Source organism: Capra hircus, chromosome 14 (genome assembly GCF_001704415.2).
Source record: "Capra hircus breed San Clemente chromosome 14, ASM170441v1, whole genome shotgun sequence".
Lineage (NCBI taxonomy): Eukaryota > Metazoa > Chordata > Mammalia > Artiodactyla > Bovidae > Capra > Capra hircus.
This window is the reverse complement of record NC_030821.1, coordinates 35,998,525-36,017,446: the sequence shown is the minus strand read 5'-3', so window position 1 is coordinate 36,017,446 and position 18,922 is coordinate 35,998,525. Positions and strand designations below refer to the sequence as shown.

At 43.0% G+C, this 18,922-nt stretch overlaps 1 protein-coding gene across 5 annotated transcripts in view; it reads left to right on the top strand.

The window, feature by feature from the left end:
* The window catches only part of SAMD12 (sterile alpha motif domain containing 12), a 446,866-nt gene extending 431,003 nt beyond the window's left edge, over positions 1-15,863 (top strand). For all 5 annotated transcript variants that reach the window (XM_005689135.3, XM_018058375.1, XM_005689134.3 and 2 more), the window contains one exon: positions 7,431-15,863. In XM_005689135.3, the coding sequence (XP_005689192.1) occupies positions 7,431-7,453 (23 nt within the window). In that variant the 3' untranslated portion in view covers positions 7,454-15,863. The remainder of the gene's footprint in view (positions 1-7,430) is intronic.

The following is an 18,922-nucleotide window of genomic DNA, read 5'->3' as shown; positions in this document are numbered from 1 at the left end:
AAAACTCAGTATTTGGATCACTGCACTATATTATATCCAGGACTCTTGGTATTTTATTTCATGAAGTGAGCAAGACTATAAAGCAAATTTCCCCCACAGTCTGCACACTTTTCTCTGTCTGAAAGACAAATAACTACTATTTAAGTACTGAGGAGAAGATGTAGGGGTGCCCATGGATTTGTGCCAGGCTGGCTTCGTGAGAATAACCAAGCTGCTTGTTAAATAGATTACTAGACTTCCCTTTGGACACTCTAAATCAGAGGAAATTGGAGATAGGCTGGACAAAATAAAAATTGTAAAAGCTCCTTGAGATGAGTCAGATGCAGTTAAGTTTGAGAACCTCAGACTAAAATGGCCACGTTCTTATCACCCTGGAATTCAGAGACTCAGCTTAACCCACAGGAACTGGAGCTGATTTCTGAGAGATGTTTAAGCCTCATTGTGTAGACTAGCAGTTTCATTTATAGTAGAGGAGGAAGGGGGTGAATATAGTGTCAGTGGGGTGTTTTTTTCCCTTAGTGCTGAGGAAAAGGAAAGGGACAGCTTGTGCACAAGTGCATTCTTCCTCTCGGTATGTGTGTGTGTGTATCTAATGTCACTCATCTTAGGAACCCTCGAACTCTGTACAGAGAGGCAGCAACCCAAGCTGATTATGACAGCAAAGCCTGCACCAGACCTTACAGTATCCAGAGTCCTTCACATTCTAATGGAAACAATAAAATAAAATTGAGGGCTGAAAGGATAGAAGGTGGAAACCAAGGCCTTCCTACCCCACCTCGGTGTAAATGATTGCCTAAAGGTCTTCCCATGGGGCTTTGGGCCCTCGTGTGTCTTCTTAGCACTTGTGGCATCAGTGGGCCCCGGACATGTCATAATCAGGTTGAGGGTTGTAGCCTGGCCTGAAGGCTACAGCTTCTCTAAGGTCCTTTATCTCCCCAAGCCTGCCTCTTTATCTGTAAATGGAGGTCATGGGATCTACCTCCTCAAGTTGCTGCAAAATGGAACAGGCTCTTATCACAATGCTTGACACAGACTACTTAGTTAAGGATAGTTTTTTACTGCTGTGGTCATTGTGGTCTATTGACTCTGAGTTAGTTGATGTTATCCAGAGAAACAGGATCAATAGGAGATATTGGTCTCCAATAGGAGATATATCTGTATATCTATCTATAGATCCATCTATCTAGAGGGAGAGGGAGAGATAATAGAAAGAGAGATAGGAAACAAATAGATAGATATTGCAAAGAATGGCTTACACAATTTTGGAGCCTGAGAAAGCCAAGGATCTGTAGTCAGGTAGCTGAAGATCCAGAAGAGCTGACGGTATAAATTTCAGTTCAAGCCCAGTGCAAAGGCAGGAAAACACAGATATCTCAACTCAAAAGCCAGCATAGAGAATGAATTCTCCCTAAAGCAACCTTTTATTCTACTCAGGTCTTCAGCTGACTGGATACTGACCACCCACATTAGGGAGAGCAACTTGCTTGACTCAGTCCACTGATTCAAATGTTAATCTCATCCAGAAACACCCTCCCAGACACACCCGGAATAATGTTTAATCAACTCTCTGGCCACCCCATGGCCCAGTCAGGTTGATGCATAAAATTAACCATCACAGAGTCATTATGGACTCCAGTTTACGAAGGGTTTTGAGAAGTTACAGACTAGTTTGTGTGTGTCATCTGTTTTATTGCCCTGAACCCAAGTCCTCTGCCCTCCTGATACTCATCTTGTCTGAGATTCTGACCTCCATCTTCATCCAGACAGAGGTAGCGCTGATTTCTTCATCACATTCTCAGGAGGTGAATACCCCCCTCCTCAAACCATCAAGAGGGCTGGTAGTTGCAGAAATGAAACCAGTGGAGCTGAGAGCACATGTGACTTCTCCCACCAGAGGGCTGGTGAGCAGAGTTGAGTTTTATTGCCACATAAATCCTTCTTTGTCCTTCTTTTATCTCCTAACTCCTTCCATACCTACTGATTAATTAATTGAGCATACCTGTTTAAAACATCCCATCTTGATTCTTATAATAGTATGCCTGTGAGGGTTCTAAAAGTTAGAAATGATTTAGTGTCAGAGGTTTTGATTACATTGAATATAAAATCAAATAAAATGAGCAAATGATGAAGAGAAGAGGGGAGTGAGGTTTGAAATTAGCCTTATTTCCTGTACACACAAGAGGCACACTTAAGTTGGTTTTTATCTTGGCCTATTTGGGGAGTGATATATTTGACTCACAACCAGGAATAGAAGATAAACAAGGACCTGTACCCTCTAAACCAGCTTCAGTGCTATTGATATTTTGAGCTGGATAATTCTTTGAAGTGAGGGTCTGTCCTATGCATCCCAGGATGTTTAGCAGGGTCCCTGGCTTCTACCCATTAGATGCTGGCAGTATGACAACCAGAAATGTCTCCTGACATTGCCAAATGGGAGAGAAATTGCACCCAGTTGAGAACCACTGCTCTAAACATAGGACAGCTTTAGACTGTGAGACAGAAATGTGCTTTCTCTAGGCCAAACCTCTTATTTAGGGCTCTTTATGTGTAGGAGTCACATTTGATGAACATTCTTTTATAAAGGGAGAAGGCAATGGCACCCCACTCCAGTACTCTTGCCTGGAGAATCCCATGGATGGAGGAGCCTGGTGGGCTGCAGTCCATGGAGTCGCTAAGAGTCGGACACGACTGAGCGATTTCCCTTTCAGTTTTCACTTTCCACTTTCATGCATTGGAGAAGGAAATGGCAACCCACTCCAGTGTTCTTGCCTGGAGAATCCCAGGGACAGAGGAGCCTGTTGGGTGCCGTCTGTGGGTCTCACAGAGTCGGACACGACTGACGTGACTTAGCAGCAGTAGCAGCAGCTTTTATAAAGACACAGCTACTTGCTTTGTCTCCTGCATTCCTGTTGGAGTTTGGCAACTCGCTTTCCTAATACATGTTTCCTATTGAGTCAGGAAAGCATTGTGGTGAGAACAGATCTGCTTTCCAGCCTCAGCTCTGGGCACTTCAGCAGGATGGCTGTGACAAGTTAATGAACCTAGCCTCATTTTTTCTAGGTGTGTTGTGAGGATAATGCAATTCAGCCCTTGAAGATGGCAGTGGTGACTCAGTGAGTGCCTATAAAATCTTAGCTGGCCATCATAGCTGTGAATATTAGTTCTGCTGCTTCTTTTTTTTTTCATGATTTTATTGATTTATTTGGGCTTCCCAGGTGGCGCTAGTGGTAAAGAGCCCACCTGCCAATGCAGAGGACCTGAGAGGTGCAGGTTCGATCCCCAGGGCAGGAAGATCCCTATTTATTTGTTTTTGGCTAAGCTGGGTCTTCATTGCTGTGCAGGCTTTTCTCTAGTTGCAGCGAGCAGGGGCTACTTTCTAGTTGCACTGCACCAGTGTCTCATTGTGGAGGCTTCTGTCGCCAAGCACAGGCTCCCGGGTAAGCAGGCTTCAGCAGCTGCAGCACATGGGCTCAGCGGCGGCGGCTCCCCGGCGCTAGAGCACCAGCTCGGTAGTTGTGGCACATGGGCTTGGTTGCTCCAAGGCATATGGGATCTTCCAGAACTAGGGATTGAACCTGTGTCTCCTGCATTGGCAGGTGAATTCTTTACCACTGAGCCACCAGGGAAGCCCAGTTCTGCTTCTTATTGATTGTTGTGGAGGCAATTCTGGGTCTCCCTCCTTTGGACGGTGCATCTCACAACTGCTATAAATTGTCAGAGTGCATTCAGGCCCACCCTGAAGTCCTCAAACATGAGCCATAGGAGAGACACTTTCAGATAGAAGATATGGCCCTTCTGGTTGAATGGAAGACACTGAACAACCCTTTTAAGAGACGAAGTCTTCTTTCTTCTCCAACCCGTGAGGGACGGGGCTGCCCACACACACCGTCTTTTCTTTTTCCCGAACACTCCCTTGCAGCTGGAGTAGGGGGAGGGGACACTGGACACTCTCAGTCCCAGGCACGTTCTTGAATCCTCTCCAGGCTGGCCTTTGTTTCCAGAGCCAGCGTCTTCCTGCCTTTCAAGTGTCTGTTATAAACTGTCCTTATCACAACACTGTTGGCATCGGCACTAATCTGGGTGAGAGAGGAAGGCAGCTGCACTCACTGGGGCCTTGGCAGGTGAGGGGAATGTTACCCATCACTGGAGGGGGCAAAGGTTTGGCCTCGGGGCCATGTTGTTTCTGCTTCCTGACCGCTAGCTGTGGCATTAGTACACTGACCTAATCGTATCTCTAGTTTCTCAAGGGAATTTTGAGAAGTTTCAGTAGTAATAATAATAAGCACCCATCACTTAGCAGATATTGACTGTTCACCAAACACCATGCAAAGAACTTTTGCTGTGAACCCATTTCCGCATTACATCAACCCAGTGAGGTGGGAATCATGATCACAATTTTAAAGGTAAGGATGTTGAGGTTTGGAGAAACTCACGTGTTCAATATCCTGTAGTTGCTAAGTGATGGCCTGGGATATCAACCAGATCTGCCTGATTCAGTAACTCATGCTCTTCAGTCACTGGACTCTGATGTGGCCCTGCTCATGCTGGACTCTGAAGCTATTGCACTAAGGAAGGAAATAGCTCCCAGGATGCCTAAACCATTCAATAGTAATGTTGAGAAAAAGACTCAGGAGCTTCTTACTGTTCACTAGTTGCAGATCCACACATGGTCATTTCTGGGATGCACATGTTCCTTGAGTAGTCCTCATGTGCATGAGTCCTCATGTGCAAAGAGTTGCTACTCTTTGCAACTCCATGACTGGAGCCCGCCAGGCCCCTCTGTCCATGGGATTCTCCAAGCGAGAATACTGCAGTGGGTTGCTATGCCCTCCTCCAGGGGATCTTCCCCACCCAGGGACCGGACCCACATCTCCTGCATTGGCAGGCAGATTCTTTACTGTGCCACCTGGGAAGCCCAAGTAGTCCTTAGATTTGAGAAATATACAGACACAATTCCCACTCATTTGCAGCCCCAACCACAGGATTAAGTCTCCAGTAAAATTAGATATTGAAGTAAGCCCTAAAAAAGAGAAAAACCTCTCCTTCTCCAACATCACTTTCTTCCTCATTATTTCACAACCATTTATTAAGCATGTTCTGTATATGTGGCACAGCACTTTGCATTAGGAAGGCACACAATAAGATGTGGTAGCACCGTCAAAAATTTAGGAGGAGAGATGGATGCATTAAATTTATGTTAATAATTCTTTTTCAAGGTCACACATTTTCCAGAGCTGATTTTAGCAAAAGTCTGAGTGATACCATGTAATGTCAGATTCCTAGAAATCTTCTATTTCAGCTACGCGTGTGTGCTTGCATGCGTGCTAAGCCGCTTCAGTTGTGTCTGACTCTTTGAAACCTCATGGACTGTAGCCCACCAGCCTCCTCCATCCATGGGATTCTCCAGGCAAGAATACTGGAATGGTTTGCCATTTCCTTCTGTACATTCCAGCTATACAGTTCCTTTAAGGATTGACTTGGATAAAAGATTTTTACTTGCATCAGTTTCTAACCCCCTTTAATAATGCTAGAATGTTGTCTCTTAATCAAATTATAAATATTTCTTTTCTTAGTAGTATTAGTGAATGAAAATAACTGTGGATGCTTTAGTTAGCCAAGGCTTATGGATCAAAGTTGCACCCTTGTGAACTGAATTTTTTTGTTCTTTTGTAAAACATCATGACAACAATAAATCAAAGTCCTAAAGCCTTCACTTTTCCCTACATTCCTTTTCTATACATATATGTAAGTTTTTTTTAACTTTTTATTTTGAAGTAGAGTTGAGAATCCCAGGGACGGGAGGAGCCTGTTGGGCTGCTGTCTATGGGGTCACACAGAGTCGGACACGATTGAAGCGACTTAGCAGCAGCAGAGTTGATTAACAATGTGATATTTTCAGGTGTACAGCAAAGTGATTCAGTTATACATATACTTGTGTCTGTTGTGGTGTTTGGTTTTTCCAAATTCTTTTCCCATGTAGGTTGGTACATGAGCGGAGTTAACACTGAGCAGAGTTCACTGTGCTCTACAGTAGGTCCTTGCTGGTTATCCACTTTAAATAGAGCCGTGTGGACATAAGCTTTGTATTGTGGTCTATCGCACCTGCTCACCACTTTGCCACAGCATCATCATCATTATTACTTTAATGGCCATGTAATCGTTCATCTTATTAATGTACTATAATTTACTTAACCTAAATTTTTAACAATAGGAAACTGGTTGCTTTCTACATTTTCCACTATTATAAATAACCTCTGGGTTGCACATTTGTGCATATAACTTCTTTCATTTTTTAAAAAGTATTTCCTTAGGATGCACTCCTAGAATGGGAACAGAGTCAATGAATGTGAATTTTTAATATTTTTTAAATAAATTGACATTATTTTTCTAGCTTACAATGCCACCAGCAATATATTAATATTCTACTTTCATTACAGTCTTATCAGTAGTATATATTGTTTTATATTTAATACACTGAAAGAGCACCTTTTGTCTCAAAAATCATAAGTTTGAATGAAACATTTACTTATAAACTGTACATTCTCTCATGTTTTGAAAAGCCTGTTTTAAAGCCTAGGATTTTTTTTTTTTTTAACAGTAAGAACTTTTGATTTCTCTCCATTGCCCAATAGTTTGGGGTATTAAATTAAGCTAATACCAAAATATTTTTCTGAGCAAAATATTCAATTGTGCTCTTTTATTAACTAATTAGTGAAAACCTGTGTATATGGTATAAGATCTGTAGGGAGTACTGAGATAAAAGGCAATTAGAAAATGAAGTTTGAAAAATTAGACAAATATATCTGTACCAGCATTGCCAAGGTCAAGAGCACGTTTGCCATTCAAGTAGTTCAATCTGCTCAGGTTTTAATAACTTTCTCTACCTAATCGCTAACCTACTCAGCCAGTCTGCCTTTTCAACTAACGAAGGCAGGACCTCCACCCATACTGCTTCCAATGTTTCCTTCTGGGTTTTATCCTGGGAAAGCTTCTTAGTGCAGAATGAAGTGCCCCCGGCTACCAACTATACACATTACGCCCCCTGAAATGTTTCCACACCATTCCCAATCTGATCTTCCAGATCAAGTAAATGCATGAAACCCCACAGTATACAGCATGGGTTCCCAAACCGCAGCCCTGTCATAGGGCCAAATGCCAGTTCCAAGGATCTGGTTTTCCCCTTCCTTGCATTCAAGTTCGCGTGTTCCTGAGACAGATATCTTCCACGCTCTGGGGAAAAGAAAAGGAAGGACGTTCCAAGAATACAGCCCATCACTGTATTTGCCTTGAAGCTGAATCACCATTACCTCCACTAGAGCTTTCTCTTTGACCTAAGGATGTTGAAGTTTGTTTGAATATGATTATTGCTACATACCAGAATATGGGAATATAAAGAAATTTATCATGTTTTCTTCTTTTTCCTCTTACAGCCTCAGCCGAGGGTTCTCCATAAATGCAGTTAGCCTTCCAAGCTGCTGTCCTGCCAGTCAATACGAACATGGCCTGTTCCTCACAGAAAGACTAACTCATGGCACTGCCAGAAGATATCCTTGGAGCATTGACAGATTAACCAGATTAACTGAGAAGCCACCCATTCAGTCAAGATTACGGGCTTTGGAAAATCTTAGTTTGCTCTGGATTTTTAAATGAGGTGCATAATATACAGTGCCAACTTGTTCCAAGTGGTCATTGGCAGACCATTAGCTGGAAAATTGCTTCCAGTTTTCATCACTGTGCATAACTGAGGCTCCCTTTGGGGAGCTGTCTGTGCCCTTCACTACAGGTCCTGTTTGAGCATGGCAACTACTGGATTATTTTATTATATGTGCAGATGGCATGATGTGTTAGAAAAAAAAAAATTACAGCAGTCCTGCAATCTCAGTGGAAGTGTTCACAATATTATGCCCTGGTAGGAATATAAATATGTCTCGATTGTGTTAGTTATGGTGTCTAAAGGTAGTCTGTCCAACTCTTCAGCACTTTACATGATAACCCTACACCGAAACGCATCAGCACGTTCAGTACATGTGAGAAGACAAGTCTTTTCTTCTTTCTTATAAATTTTGTCCTATTTGGCTCAGACTGTCCAAGGCAAGACTCCACTCTCAACATATACCCCATAGTTTGGGACAGGTTGGTAAATATGGCCACAGTACTGTTAGACTTAATCTCTTGACACTTTACTGGATTTCTTACAGCACCAAAGGGAGATAAAGGTGGGCCTGGGGAATGGTGGTCATTTCCTCTTCTTTCTTCTTCTTGGGCACAACTTAGCACAAGCACATCCACGCACTCAAACACAGGAGGCTTCTTTCTAATTGGCCAGTGTACATAGTCTCTCTTTCTATAGAAGAGTTCTTTCACCAAAAGTGGGGGGAAATGGCCATATTTTCATCTTAGACTATGGTGCATTGATAGTGAGGACAGCAGAATAAAGGGGTGTGACTTTAACACTTTGGAAAACGCTTTAGGTCAAAGTGTTGATCTCAGTTCTCTGAAGAGGAAAAAATAGCGTGACCCCTTGCATGTCTAGGGAAGCAAGAGTTTCCAACCACACACTAGGTTTCTTCCTCAGAAGAGAACCTACTAGTCCTTTTTAATCCTATCTGGAATTATACCCATAACTAATATTTTTAACCATGTTTTACAACAAAGCACAGTCCTTGGATGCCAGTCAGCCTGGTTATTGCTTGTCTTTAGGAATTAGAGGAATGTTCATGTTGACTGACCCTATATCATGCTTTAGGCATTTTTTCCCCCTGAAAATGTAAAGTTGACTGAATCAGAAACTCAGCCAAGTATGTTCTGTGTGCCCACAGTCCCAGTCTGTGGCTCGCAGGCATAGGAGACTTTTCTTTAAATACATGTAACAACCCTGGGACCCAGCCAGCACAAGCAAGCTTGGCATTTTAGAGGGTCACCAGACACACACTCATTGTCTGTTCTCCCCACATCTTTCCTCCCCTGGGGGTATCAGGAAATGCACAGCCCATTAGAAAACGTCCTGCCTGAGATTTGGAAGCTTGACAGGGAAGGAGGGAGATCCAAAGGTGATTCGGGTGAGTCACCGGGCCAGATGCCTCACTGTGAGCCTGCAGGCTGTGGTGCCAAAGAAGGGGGCTTCCAAGAGGGAACGCACAGGAGCTTCGGTCACCGCCAAGATCTGGCCCTTTGGTGGGTCAGCATCAGGACCAACACTATAATTCTTTACAGATCCAAAATGAAGAGGCCAAAGCCTGGCTGCCAATGCCCCTGGACACCTCAGTCTCCACCACCCGTCTCCTGAGGTTCGATTCCAACAGCAGAGCTCACTCCAGTCTTTGTTTCTTCCTTTCTTTAGAAATCAAGTGTCTATTGAGCATCTGCTATGAGCCAAGCATTGAGCTGGGGCACTATGGTTTACAAGGTAGACTCTCCCTGCCCTTATATCTCCTCCTCCCAAACACTATCCCAACCCCACCTTTTCCACAGTGAAAACTGGATTCAGACAGCATTCACCCCTCCAGAGCAATGTAGGGGAGACGGTTGCACACAGTTCCCGTGACTGAGGAAGCAGGCGGCAGAGGGGGAGGTATTGGACAGCATCAGCCCACGTATTTGCACCCATTATGTACCGCCAACCCTTCCAGCAACCAAATTTAGCTGATGAGCGCTTCCCAAAGCAAGTTTCAGTTGCTTCTCCTGATATCCACCCTGGTCACCTATATTCCCATCCCTGTACAGAAACAGCCATTCGTCATTATGCTGACATCTCTGGAAGCCCAGTTCTATAACTAGTCCTGGGGATACAGAATTGGGCCTGAGGAACTCAACAGAGCTACTGCCAGGTGCTGAGATACTGTAGCTGGGGATGCATTGGTTTAGCTGGGAACGTTAATGACTGTTAACACCCTTGGAAAACCGAACATGCTTTATGGAGCAGATAGATATTCATTAAATGGTGGTGATTCATCCTTACTTTGGCTTTTGCAAAATATGTTATGAACACGTAAATAAGTAGAGTTGTCTAGCCCTTTTCTTTTGAGTCAAAGTGTACTGGACGGTTATTTAAAGATAGTGGGTGAAGGTGGAAATAAGAGAGGGCAAAGATGGAGACAGTGAAAGAGCCCCATTGAAGATGGCTTCTCTAAAAATGCCTTAATTCCTGGCACGTACCACATATTTGCATATGAACTGCTACTGTTTTCCAAACTGTCAACCTCTGTTTGAAATCATTTGAGGGCATGGTGTTGGAAATGTGGCTTAAAACCAGAACAGTCATGACCTAAACCAGCAAAACTGGAGAAACGATTTCCTTCTCAGCGTTGGGATTCTTTGTTCTGTGCTGACCCACAGTTACCCGTGGCTACTTCCTGCTGTGTTGTACCTTCTTCCCAAGATGGCGTGTAGGACATTTTACCTCCCAGAGATGGCTCTGTCGAGTTTTGTTTAGTAGGAGGCAGGAAATGGGAAGGAAGACTATGAAGGCTTTGATGTCTAAGGGCTGTAAACTGTTGATGCGTTAACTTTTCCTCTTACTTGAACTTGCGCTGCACCTTTTATTAAAAGTCTGGCCCCTACACTCACATAGGAAAAGCACTTTTGGGAATGAACAGAAACGAATAAACAGACTCTCTGGGGGTGCCAAGGCGGATAAGCTCAGTTCGGGCTCCAGAACTGAATTTAAATATGCAGAGCATCGGTGGTTCTGCTAGGGTAAAAAGCACATCACCCGAGTAGTTTAAGACGCAGCTGGGGGACAGAGACACTATCAGCTTTCTTGTGGGTAATGGCATGTCTGATTCCCTGCTTAGGCTCTGTGAGGTGTGTAACTGCGCCATCCACTTCTACCTCCAGATTACAGAGAAATAACCCGGATTCCCTCCAGAGTCCTTTCTCAGTTGCCCAGACAGGTGAATAGTCCTTCGTTCTGGGGGAATTAAGCCTCTTTTTTAACCTTCAAAGGGAAAGGAATATCAACCTTACGTGAGAATATAAACGAAGGGTTAAAACCTCTAATAGATGCACTCCCTTGTTTCTTACAAAGGCTTTCTTTGTCTGCAAATGTCACGTAATTGTTTTGGGATAGGAACAATACAAGTCTAATGGAAGAAAAGTTTTCAAGACCCCCTTAGTACTTTCTCTTACCAAAACCTCCTCTTCCTGTGCTTAGCAGCTTCATTCTTTGTGATGCTTTCCTCTGCATTCTTTAGAGTAATTTTGTTACTTGACAACTAGACTTCAAGCTGCCTGTCGTCTCTTTTTAAAAACTTAATCTTTAAAAAGACATCAGTTCTTCTATGCCTTAAAGGCTGTTTTTATTCACCTCTCCCACACCCCCTCCACCTCACTTTCTTGCTTTTTTGTGTTGTTTTTTTTTTTCCCCTTTTAATCTCTTTCTTCTTTTCACATGGTTCCTTGGGTAGATTTCAAGTATTCTATAAAGAACTCAAACAGAGAATCATAGTTGTCACCTTTTTTCCCCAGGACTGACTAAGAATTCCTTCTTAAGTTTGATCTTGGTGAAAGCTAGTTGCCCAAACAACACTGGGACAAGGATTCTGATCTGGGGGTGAGGTGGGGGGCTGGTGGTGGTGATGGCAGGTCAGTGCTGATAATCAAAACAAGGGCCGTGTGATCACAAGAGAGGACAGCCCACGAGATGCACTGCTCAGGACACAGCCGGGGACTCATTTTCAAAGACAAGCAGGTCCTTCTCCTTAGTCTCCTGAGATGTGCATCTCATCCCGTAGCCAGGGAACTCGCTTGTGAGTTCTGCTTTATCAATGTGAAATATTCCTGGCTCTGAGACACAGCTTCAAGGTCAAAGAGAACTGTTTTTGCATGGTTTTGCTCTGGTGACTTACTCCAGGAAGGAGATGGGGAGCCTTCTTTTGAAGGTGAACCACCTGCGGTAAGCTTAAGGAAAAATTAGCCAAGGAGGTTACACCAGCCCTTAATGAAAAGCATGAAATAGAGTCTTCCCTGGAGAGCTCATTGGGAAGATGGCTAGGAGCATGGCACCCTGGCTTCCTCAGACCATCGTCTTGGCTCTGCAGGGAAAATTCTGGGCAAGTGCGGCAAGCACTAAGATCTGGCCTTTTCAGGGTGAAATTTGCCTGTGACAGATAGATGTGCCGCTGAGTAGGGACTGGTTTTAGACATCTTGCTCAACTGGAGAATTCCATGGACAGAGAAGCCTGGCGGGCTACCATCCGTGGGGTCGCAGAGTTGGAAACGACTGAACGACTAACCCTGACTGACTCAGCAGCACAGACTGAGAAATTACCAACACAGAACAGCAGAAAAGGGACACAGAACAGCAGAAAAGGGGCACAGAAGGCACTGTAAATCTGGAGTTTCCATTGCCACATATAGGGCTATTTAAAACCTTGCAGAGCCCCAAGCATCCTTACTTCAGAGGTTCCCTTCTGCAATTATATCAAGCACTAGCAGGCACCAACAGCTCAGGCCTCATAAAATTTCAAAGTAACCATATGACTTGCATTGAATTGCAGGTGACTGGCTGAAGTTATAGATATTTAAACATTACTTCTGATTATACAATATCTTTTTCAGCTGTGGGAGCCAGTGGTGTGGGGTTTCATTGTTTGTTTCACTGTTGTCTTGTTTTGCAAACGTCCAACATTTACGGAAGCCTTAGAAAGGCTCTTAAAGCCAGGCCTTTTTGCCTAAAGGACAGTGATTGAAACAGCCATTTGATGTAAACAAGGAGACTGTTAAATTAAGCCAAAGTTGGAGATACTAACACCTAAAATCTTTAAGGCTGGTTGCCTTCTGCATTGTTTATAGCCTTTTAAATTTCAGCCATTTGGATCAAAGGAAATGAATAGGTTGCCTTCACGTGGCCTTGGCACATTAGCATACACAGCTACTACAGGTGGAATTCTAGGCTGGGTGGATGTGCCAAAGCCCACAGATCTGTCTCATGTGGTTGTATTTAATCACCACCACCCACCCCCCAATTCCGATGAAAATATATTCAAATGCTTTACTCACAAGAAAATTCTAAAATGAGACATGTTATTTAGATCATTGCTTCTCTCAGAGGAAGGGGTATTGATTTTGTGACATAAGCTTGAAGAAAATCACCTGCCATTAAATACCCTGATGGTCGCTTCTGTCCCAATCCACAAGCATACCCTGGTCTTCTCCCATCTCCTCAGTGGGCAGCCCGGCCTCCCTCTTAAGTAGCACACGTGTTATAAAGACCCCTTCTGAATAGACTCTGTTCAAGCACAATTCCAAAAACGCAGTTTGAATTTTGAGGACCGCCTTGGTCCTTGATATGATTCCTTAAATCAATTCTAATTCTTTATATCTATTTTCAGTGTTTTTTTAAGCCACAGTCAACTGCATTTATATGTTTGCATTGGTCACTTCCCACTCACTCTGTCACAGCTTTTGAGCAAGCCTAGACAATAAAGAATCTGCCTGCAGTGCAAGAGACCAGGGTTTGATCCCTGGGTCGGAACAATCCCCTGGAGAAGGGAATGGCAACCCACTTCACTATTCTTGCCTGGAGAACCCCATGGACAGAGGAACCTGGTGGGCTACAGTCCATGGGGTCTCAAAGAATCGGAAACAACTGAGCAACTAACACCTTCACTTTTACACCAATTCCCACTTAAGACATTTGAGAAAAGACCAGAAATATTTCCCTGTGTACCAGCTGCAGAAGTTTTGAAGCCCATAACCAGGTTCTTTTTCACATCAAAAGGACCCTGTTTATAGGTGGAAACCTTAAAGAGAAATGGGAGCATGCAAGGGGGTAGGATTCACATTTGAACGCTGGAACCTTTGTCTTTTTCATCATAATCTCACTCTCCCATCACATCACCCTTCTCTTTCGAAAAGCAGTAGCCTCTTTGCTGAGTGAGTGTGGACCTCCCACTTGGGGTAGTCTGGGTTCCACTTGCTTAAATTCACTCAAAGAGAATTAGAAGGTTCTCAGGGGCTCTGAGCGATTCCAACACCTCTACTTCTCCTTCCCCAGTCGAAAAACACTATCCTTATGTGGCCAGGTTTGAGAAGACCGTGATTTAACAAGTGGAAGTTCCTATTTCAGAGAGCTGAATAGAGCCAGCTTCTTGACCCTGCCCTGTCTCAGTCGTGAGACACAGACTCATCTGCTGAAAAGCCAAGGGAGCGCGAATGCTTTGAAACGAGTTCCACTGTCATTCTGGTGTCGCTCCATCACACCTGCTGTAGTTCCAGGTAGTCCAGCTATTTGATAGTGTTAGGTACCAAATTAAACAGCTGTACACAAAATTTTAGAAAAGATCAATCTTGTAAATCAATTATATATTATCCATCAAAAATACCCGAGAAAAGAAAATATTGAACTGTTGTTTCTGTACTTGAATATTCTTAGGATTCTGTGGAGAGTGGCACTGCTCTGATAAAGGGGAAACCGTTTCGAATTCAAGAATACTTGCATTCAAGAGAAATTGCTCATCTCTCTGGGCCTTTGCTCATCTGTCTGGGATGTTACCTGTTCTGCCTTAGCAGACAGGGTTGTTTGGAGGCCAAATTGAGCTAAGGGGAGAAGCTGTTCTGTATCACCAATGTCTGTGTATTCATCATGGTGAGCAGGGCTGTGGGCTTTCATCAGTGAGTTCCTTTCCCTTGTATTATGCCTTTCTCTCATAGCTGTTTTTACTGAGTCCATTCTGGGATGCTAAAAAGTGAAATGGTAAGAAAGTACCAATCAACGTTTTGGGGAAGCTACCAAATTATTTGAAGGAATGCTACTTAGGAAGAAACTTCAGTAGATGTTTTGGTACAACGTATAAAAAAGGTAAAGGTAACTCAAGCATTTTGTATGCACACACAATACATGGGGGCTGGTCTGCAGAACCTATGGCCAGGGTGACCGTTTATCTCCACCTCTCAAAGGTTTAGAGCGCTGTGACCGAGCTGAGGGAGAGAGTGCGGGCTGGGCTGAGCGCAGGTGAAGATTGCCAACCCTCAGGTTAAAAAAAGCCAATGAAGTTGATGAATTGCTGGTCACAGGAAACAGCCACATCGAACTTCCTAGATGAGCTGGTGTCTTTGTGCTAGGAAAGGAAGAGGAAGAAAAATCACACCATGTGAACCGAATATAAAAGGAGTGCTTTCAGTTGCACGAGTGGGAAAAATTCTGACCAAAAAAAAAAAAAAGAAAGTTCACTATTTTACAAACACTAGCAAACATGGCTATAAAAGCACATTTCATAACACAAAAGCCTACGTAGATGGGAGACATTTTTATAGCTTCCTTAAGTGAGTAGTTAAACCAGCAGTCTGAAATCTCTTAGTCCCCTAAGAGTGGTTAATTAAATATTTTCCTTATTCATTGCCCGCAACTGTGGGTTGTTGTTTTTTTTTCCCTCTATGCACCCTAGAAAATTCCCAAGACTAGACTTAAGGAGGACACAAGCTGGTTATGTAGTAAAATAAGAGTGCCTTTTCTGTTGGATGTTCATTTTAGTTCCCTGAGTTCCCAGGGCATACAATGTTTAGAAACTTCTTTCTCTAAACACAAGAATTATTGCACACCGCAATTTTGAACTACCAATTTCCATATCTTAAGCAGCTATCAACTTGCCAATTCCCTTTGGGTCTTCTTTACATTTTTCTTATAATGTTTCCCTGTGTTCTGGGTTGTCCTCAAAAAGAGTTTCGGGGTGGGGGCATGATTCTTTCTAAATTGATAGAAATGAAACTACAGATTTTTGCCCCCTTGTATCTGTGAGCATGATCTCTATCAGGCTTGAAAATCTGCTTTATCATTTTTGTATATTTGACTATTTTGTATTCAGCATTACTTGATTCCTTATGTGCATGGCAATGTATTAAAATGTGGGATTTCTATTACCGTGTAAAAGTGTTTTGATTCTGATTTTCAACCTATATCCTTGGGAAAAAAAATTACATTAAACTTTTCATTTCTATTTTCTTCAGCTCATCAGCTTTGCAGAAGAAAAAAAGAAATTTAACAGCATTTCACTTTCTCTGTGTTAGCTAATGATGCAATTCATGGTGGAAAATTGTCCTCAATTATGCTGTGTTTCCTGGAGAAATAACATATGTGGAATGAATTGGTGGCCTCCCTCCAGCTCCCAGCACACAGAATTCCCCCAGCACCAAATCCCACCAGCATGATGGCTATTACTGTTGAACACTTTCATGTGGAGCACAGCTGGGTAAAAGACACAGGTCTGTTCCTCCGCAGATACGCTAACACCCCGGAAAGAGATGGCACGACAGATCCTGGCCTGTCGATTAACTTTCACCCCAGAGAGTCTTAAGTGCTTATCATTGCGTGATTGACAGCATCCCCCAGCACCTCTATCTCCGTCTCTCTCAGGTGATGACCAAGTGTCAGCTATCTGTATTTTATCAATTGAGATGCCTTCAAGTAACACCTGCCTAAGAGATCGGGATACAAGGGCACTTCTCTAGTTCAGCAAACATCTAGATATACTCCACTCTCAACCATGTATTTAAAAGACACCAACTTTTTTTTTCCTCAAAAAAATCCACTGAGCAATACAATACACCAAATATAAACAATAGACCATTTTATCTGCTCCAAACTCCCATTTTCACCCTTCCCTTTCTCAAGGAAACATTGTAATGAGTACTTACAGCCACTATGACTTTGCTGAATATGATAAATTGCCTCAGTTGATATTAGACACACTTCCTTCCCCAAAAGGAAAAAGGACCATGTAAATCACATGAAAAAGAAAGGAAACACTCCCCGCCTTTTTTTTTTTCATTATTACATGTTTACAAAGAATCTAGTGTTTGAGGGGATTTGAGGGTTTTTGTTTTCCTCAGAAAAGGTTTCCAAAAACAAAATGTGTGAGAACCTTCTATTTTAGTTTACTGACCATATATGAAGTGAAGTGAAGTGAAGTGATGTCGCTCAGTCGTGCCCAACTCTTTGCGACCCCGTGGACTGTAGTTTACAAGATTCCTCTGTCCATGGAATTTTCCAGGCAAGAGTACTGGAATTGGTTGCCATTTCCTTCTCCAGGGATCTTCCCGACCCAGGGATCGAACCCAGGTCTCCCGCATTGTGGGCAGACGCTTTACCGTCTGAGCCACCAGGGAAGCCCAATATATAAAACTTCCAAAGCTGTCTACACACCCTATAACTCTAAAGGCACAATTTTCTCCCACTTTCTATTCACACAAGTGAAGAACATGGAAAATGGGGCATGTTTTTTGTCAGTGAACTTCTTCAGAAGATGTAAAACTAGACCCCTACAAACCCCACCTCCTCTCTGTCCTGACTTTTCTTGGATCATTTTTGGCTATTTTTTCCTTTTCTTTTTTTGGTCCATTCCTCATAATTTCCTTCCTTTTCCTCTGTCGCTAAGTTCTCTGACTTTAATTTATTGCTCCCTTTCTGTGTGCTTCTCCTGATGCCTTTCTCTGCCTTACCTTCCAACACCTCTATCTATCTCCTTCTCTCTCCCTTTTTCCATCTCAATCTCTAACCTAGTTCACCTTTCTCCCTTCTTTTCCCTCTCTGTGGGGTAGGACACTCATCTTATTTGTATCTGTATCTCCATCTCTTGGTATATAATAGTTGCTTAACAATGTTAGGATTAAACTTGGTTCCTAATTCTTCCCACCTTATTTCCTTCCTTTCTGCTGAGCCTACCAACTGCCACGAGCTCTTCATTAAGCAAATGAACTCATGGTAATAAAAGACGAAAGCCAGACATGTTTTCAGAGGTGGATGTTTTCAGAGTTGGGTGAATGATAGCAGGTTACCTAGGTAGCTTTAGGTAACCCAAGCCAGAAATATGCACATTCCCCTAAGTACCACTTTGCCAGTACAAAGAAAGCTTTCTGCCATCTCTGCATTTCAGGAACTCATGCTTGCCTGGGTAAATGTGGTGGCCATATTTGAACCAAGGGCAGACACTATCATACAGAGGGAAGTAAGTGAGAAAGAGAAAAACAAATACTGTATGTTAACACATACACATAGAATCTAGGGCTTCCTGATGGCTCAGATGGTAAAGAATCAACCTGCAATGCAGGAGGCTCGGGTTCAATCCTGGTGTTAGGAATACCCCCTGGAGAAGGGACTGGCTACCCACTCCAGTATTCTTGCCTGGAAAATCCCATGGACAGAGGAGCCTGGCAGGCTGCAGTCTATAGGATCACAAAGAGTTCAACATGACTGAGCAACTAACACTTAAGTACTTAAAGGGAATCTGAAAAAAACTGGTATAGATGATTTTATTTACCAAGCAAAAATAGGGTCATAGCAACTGTGAAATAAAACTGTAACAGACATAGAGAACAAACATATGGATACCAAAGGAGAAGTAGGGGTGGGATGAATTGGGAGATTGGGATTGACATATATATACTACTGATACTAAGTATAAAGTAGATAACTAATGAGAACCTACTGCATAGCACAGGGAACTCTGCTCTGCTCTGTGGTGACCTGAGTGAGTGAGTGAGTGAGTGAGTGAAGTTGCTCAGTCATGTCCCACTCTTTGCGACCCCATGGACTGTAGCCTGCCATGCTACTCCATCCATGGGATTCTCCAGGCAAGAATGGTGACCTGAATGGGAAGGAAATCCAAAAAAGAGGGGATATATGTGTACATAAAGCTGATTCACTTTGCTGTACAGCAGAAACTAACACAACATTGTAAGGCAACTATACTCTAATTAAAAGGATAGTTATGTCATGAGAAGTTCACTGTCAGAATTATGTGTTATATGACCCAGCAATCCCACTCCTAGGCATATACCCTGAGGAAACAAAAATTGAAAGAGACACACGTATCCCATTGTTCATTGCAGCACTATTTACAATGGCTAGAACATAGAAGCAACCTAGATGTCCATCGACAGATGAATGGATAAAGAAGTTGTGGTATAGATACACAGTGGAATATTA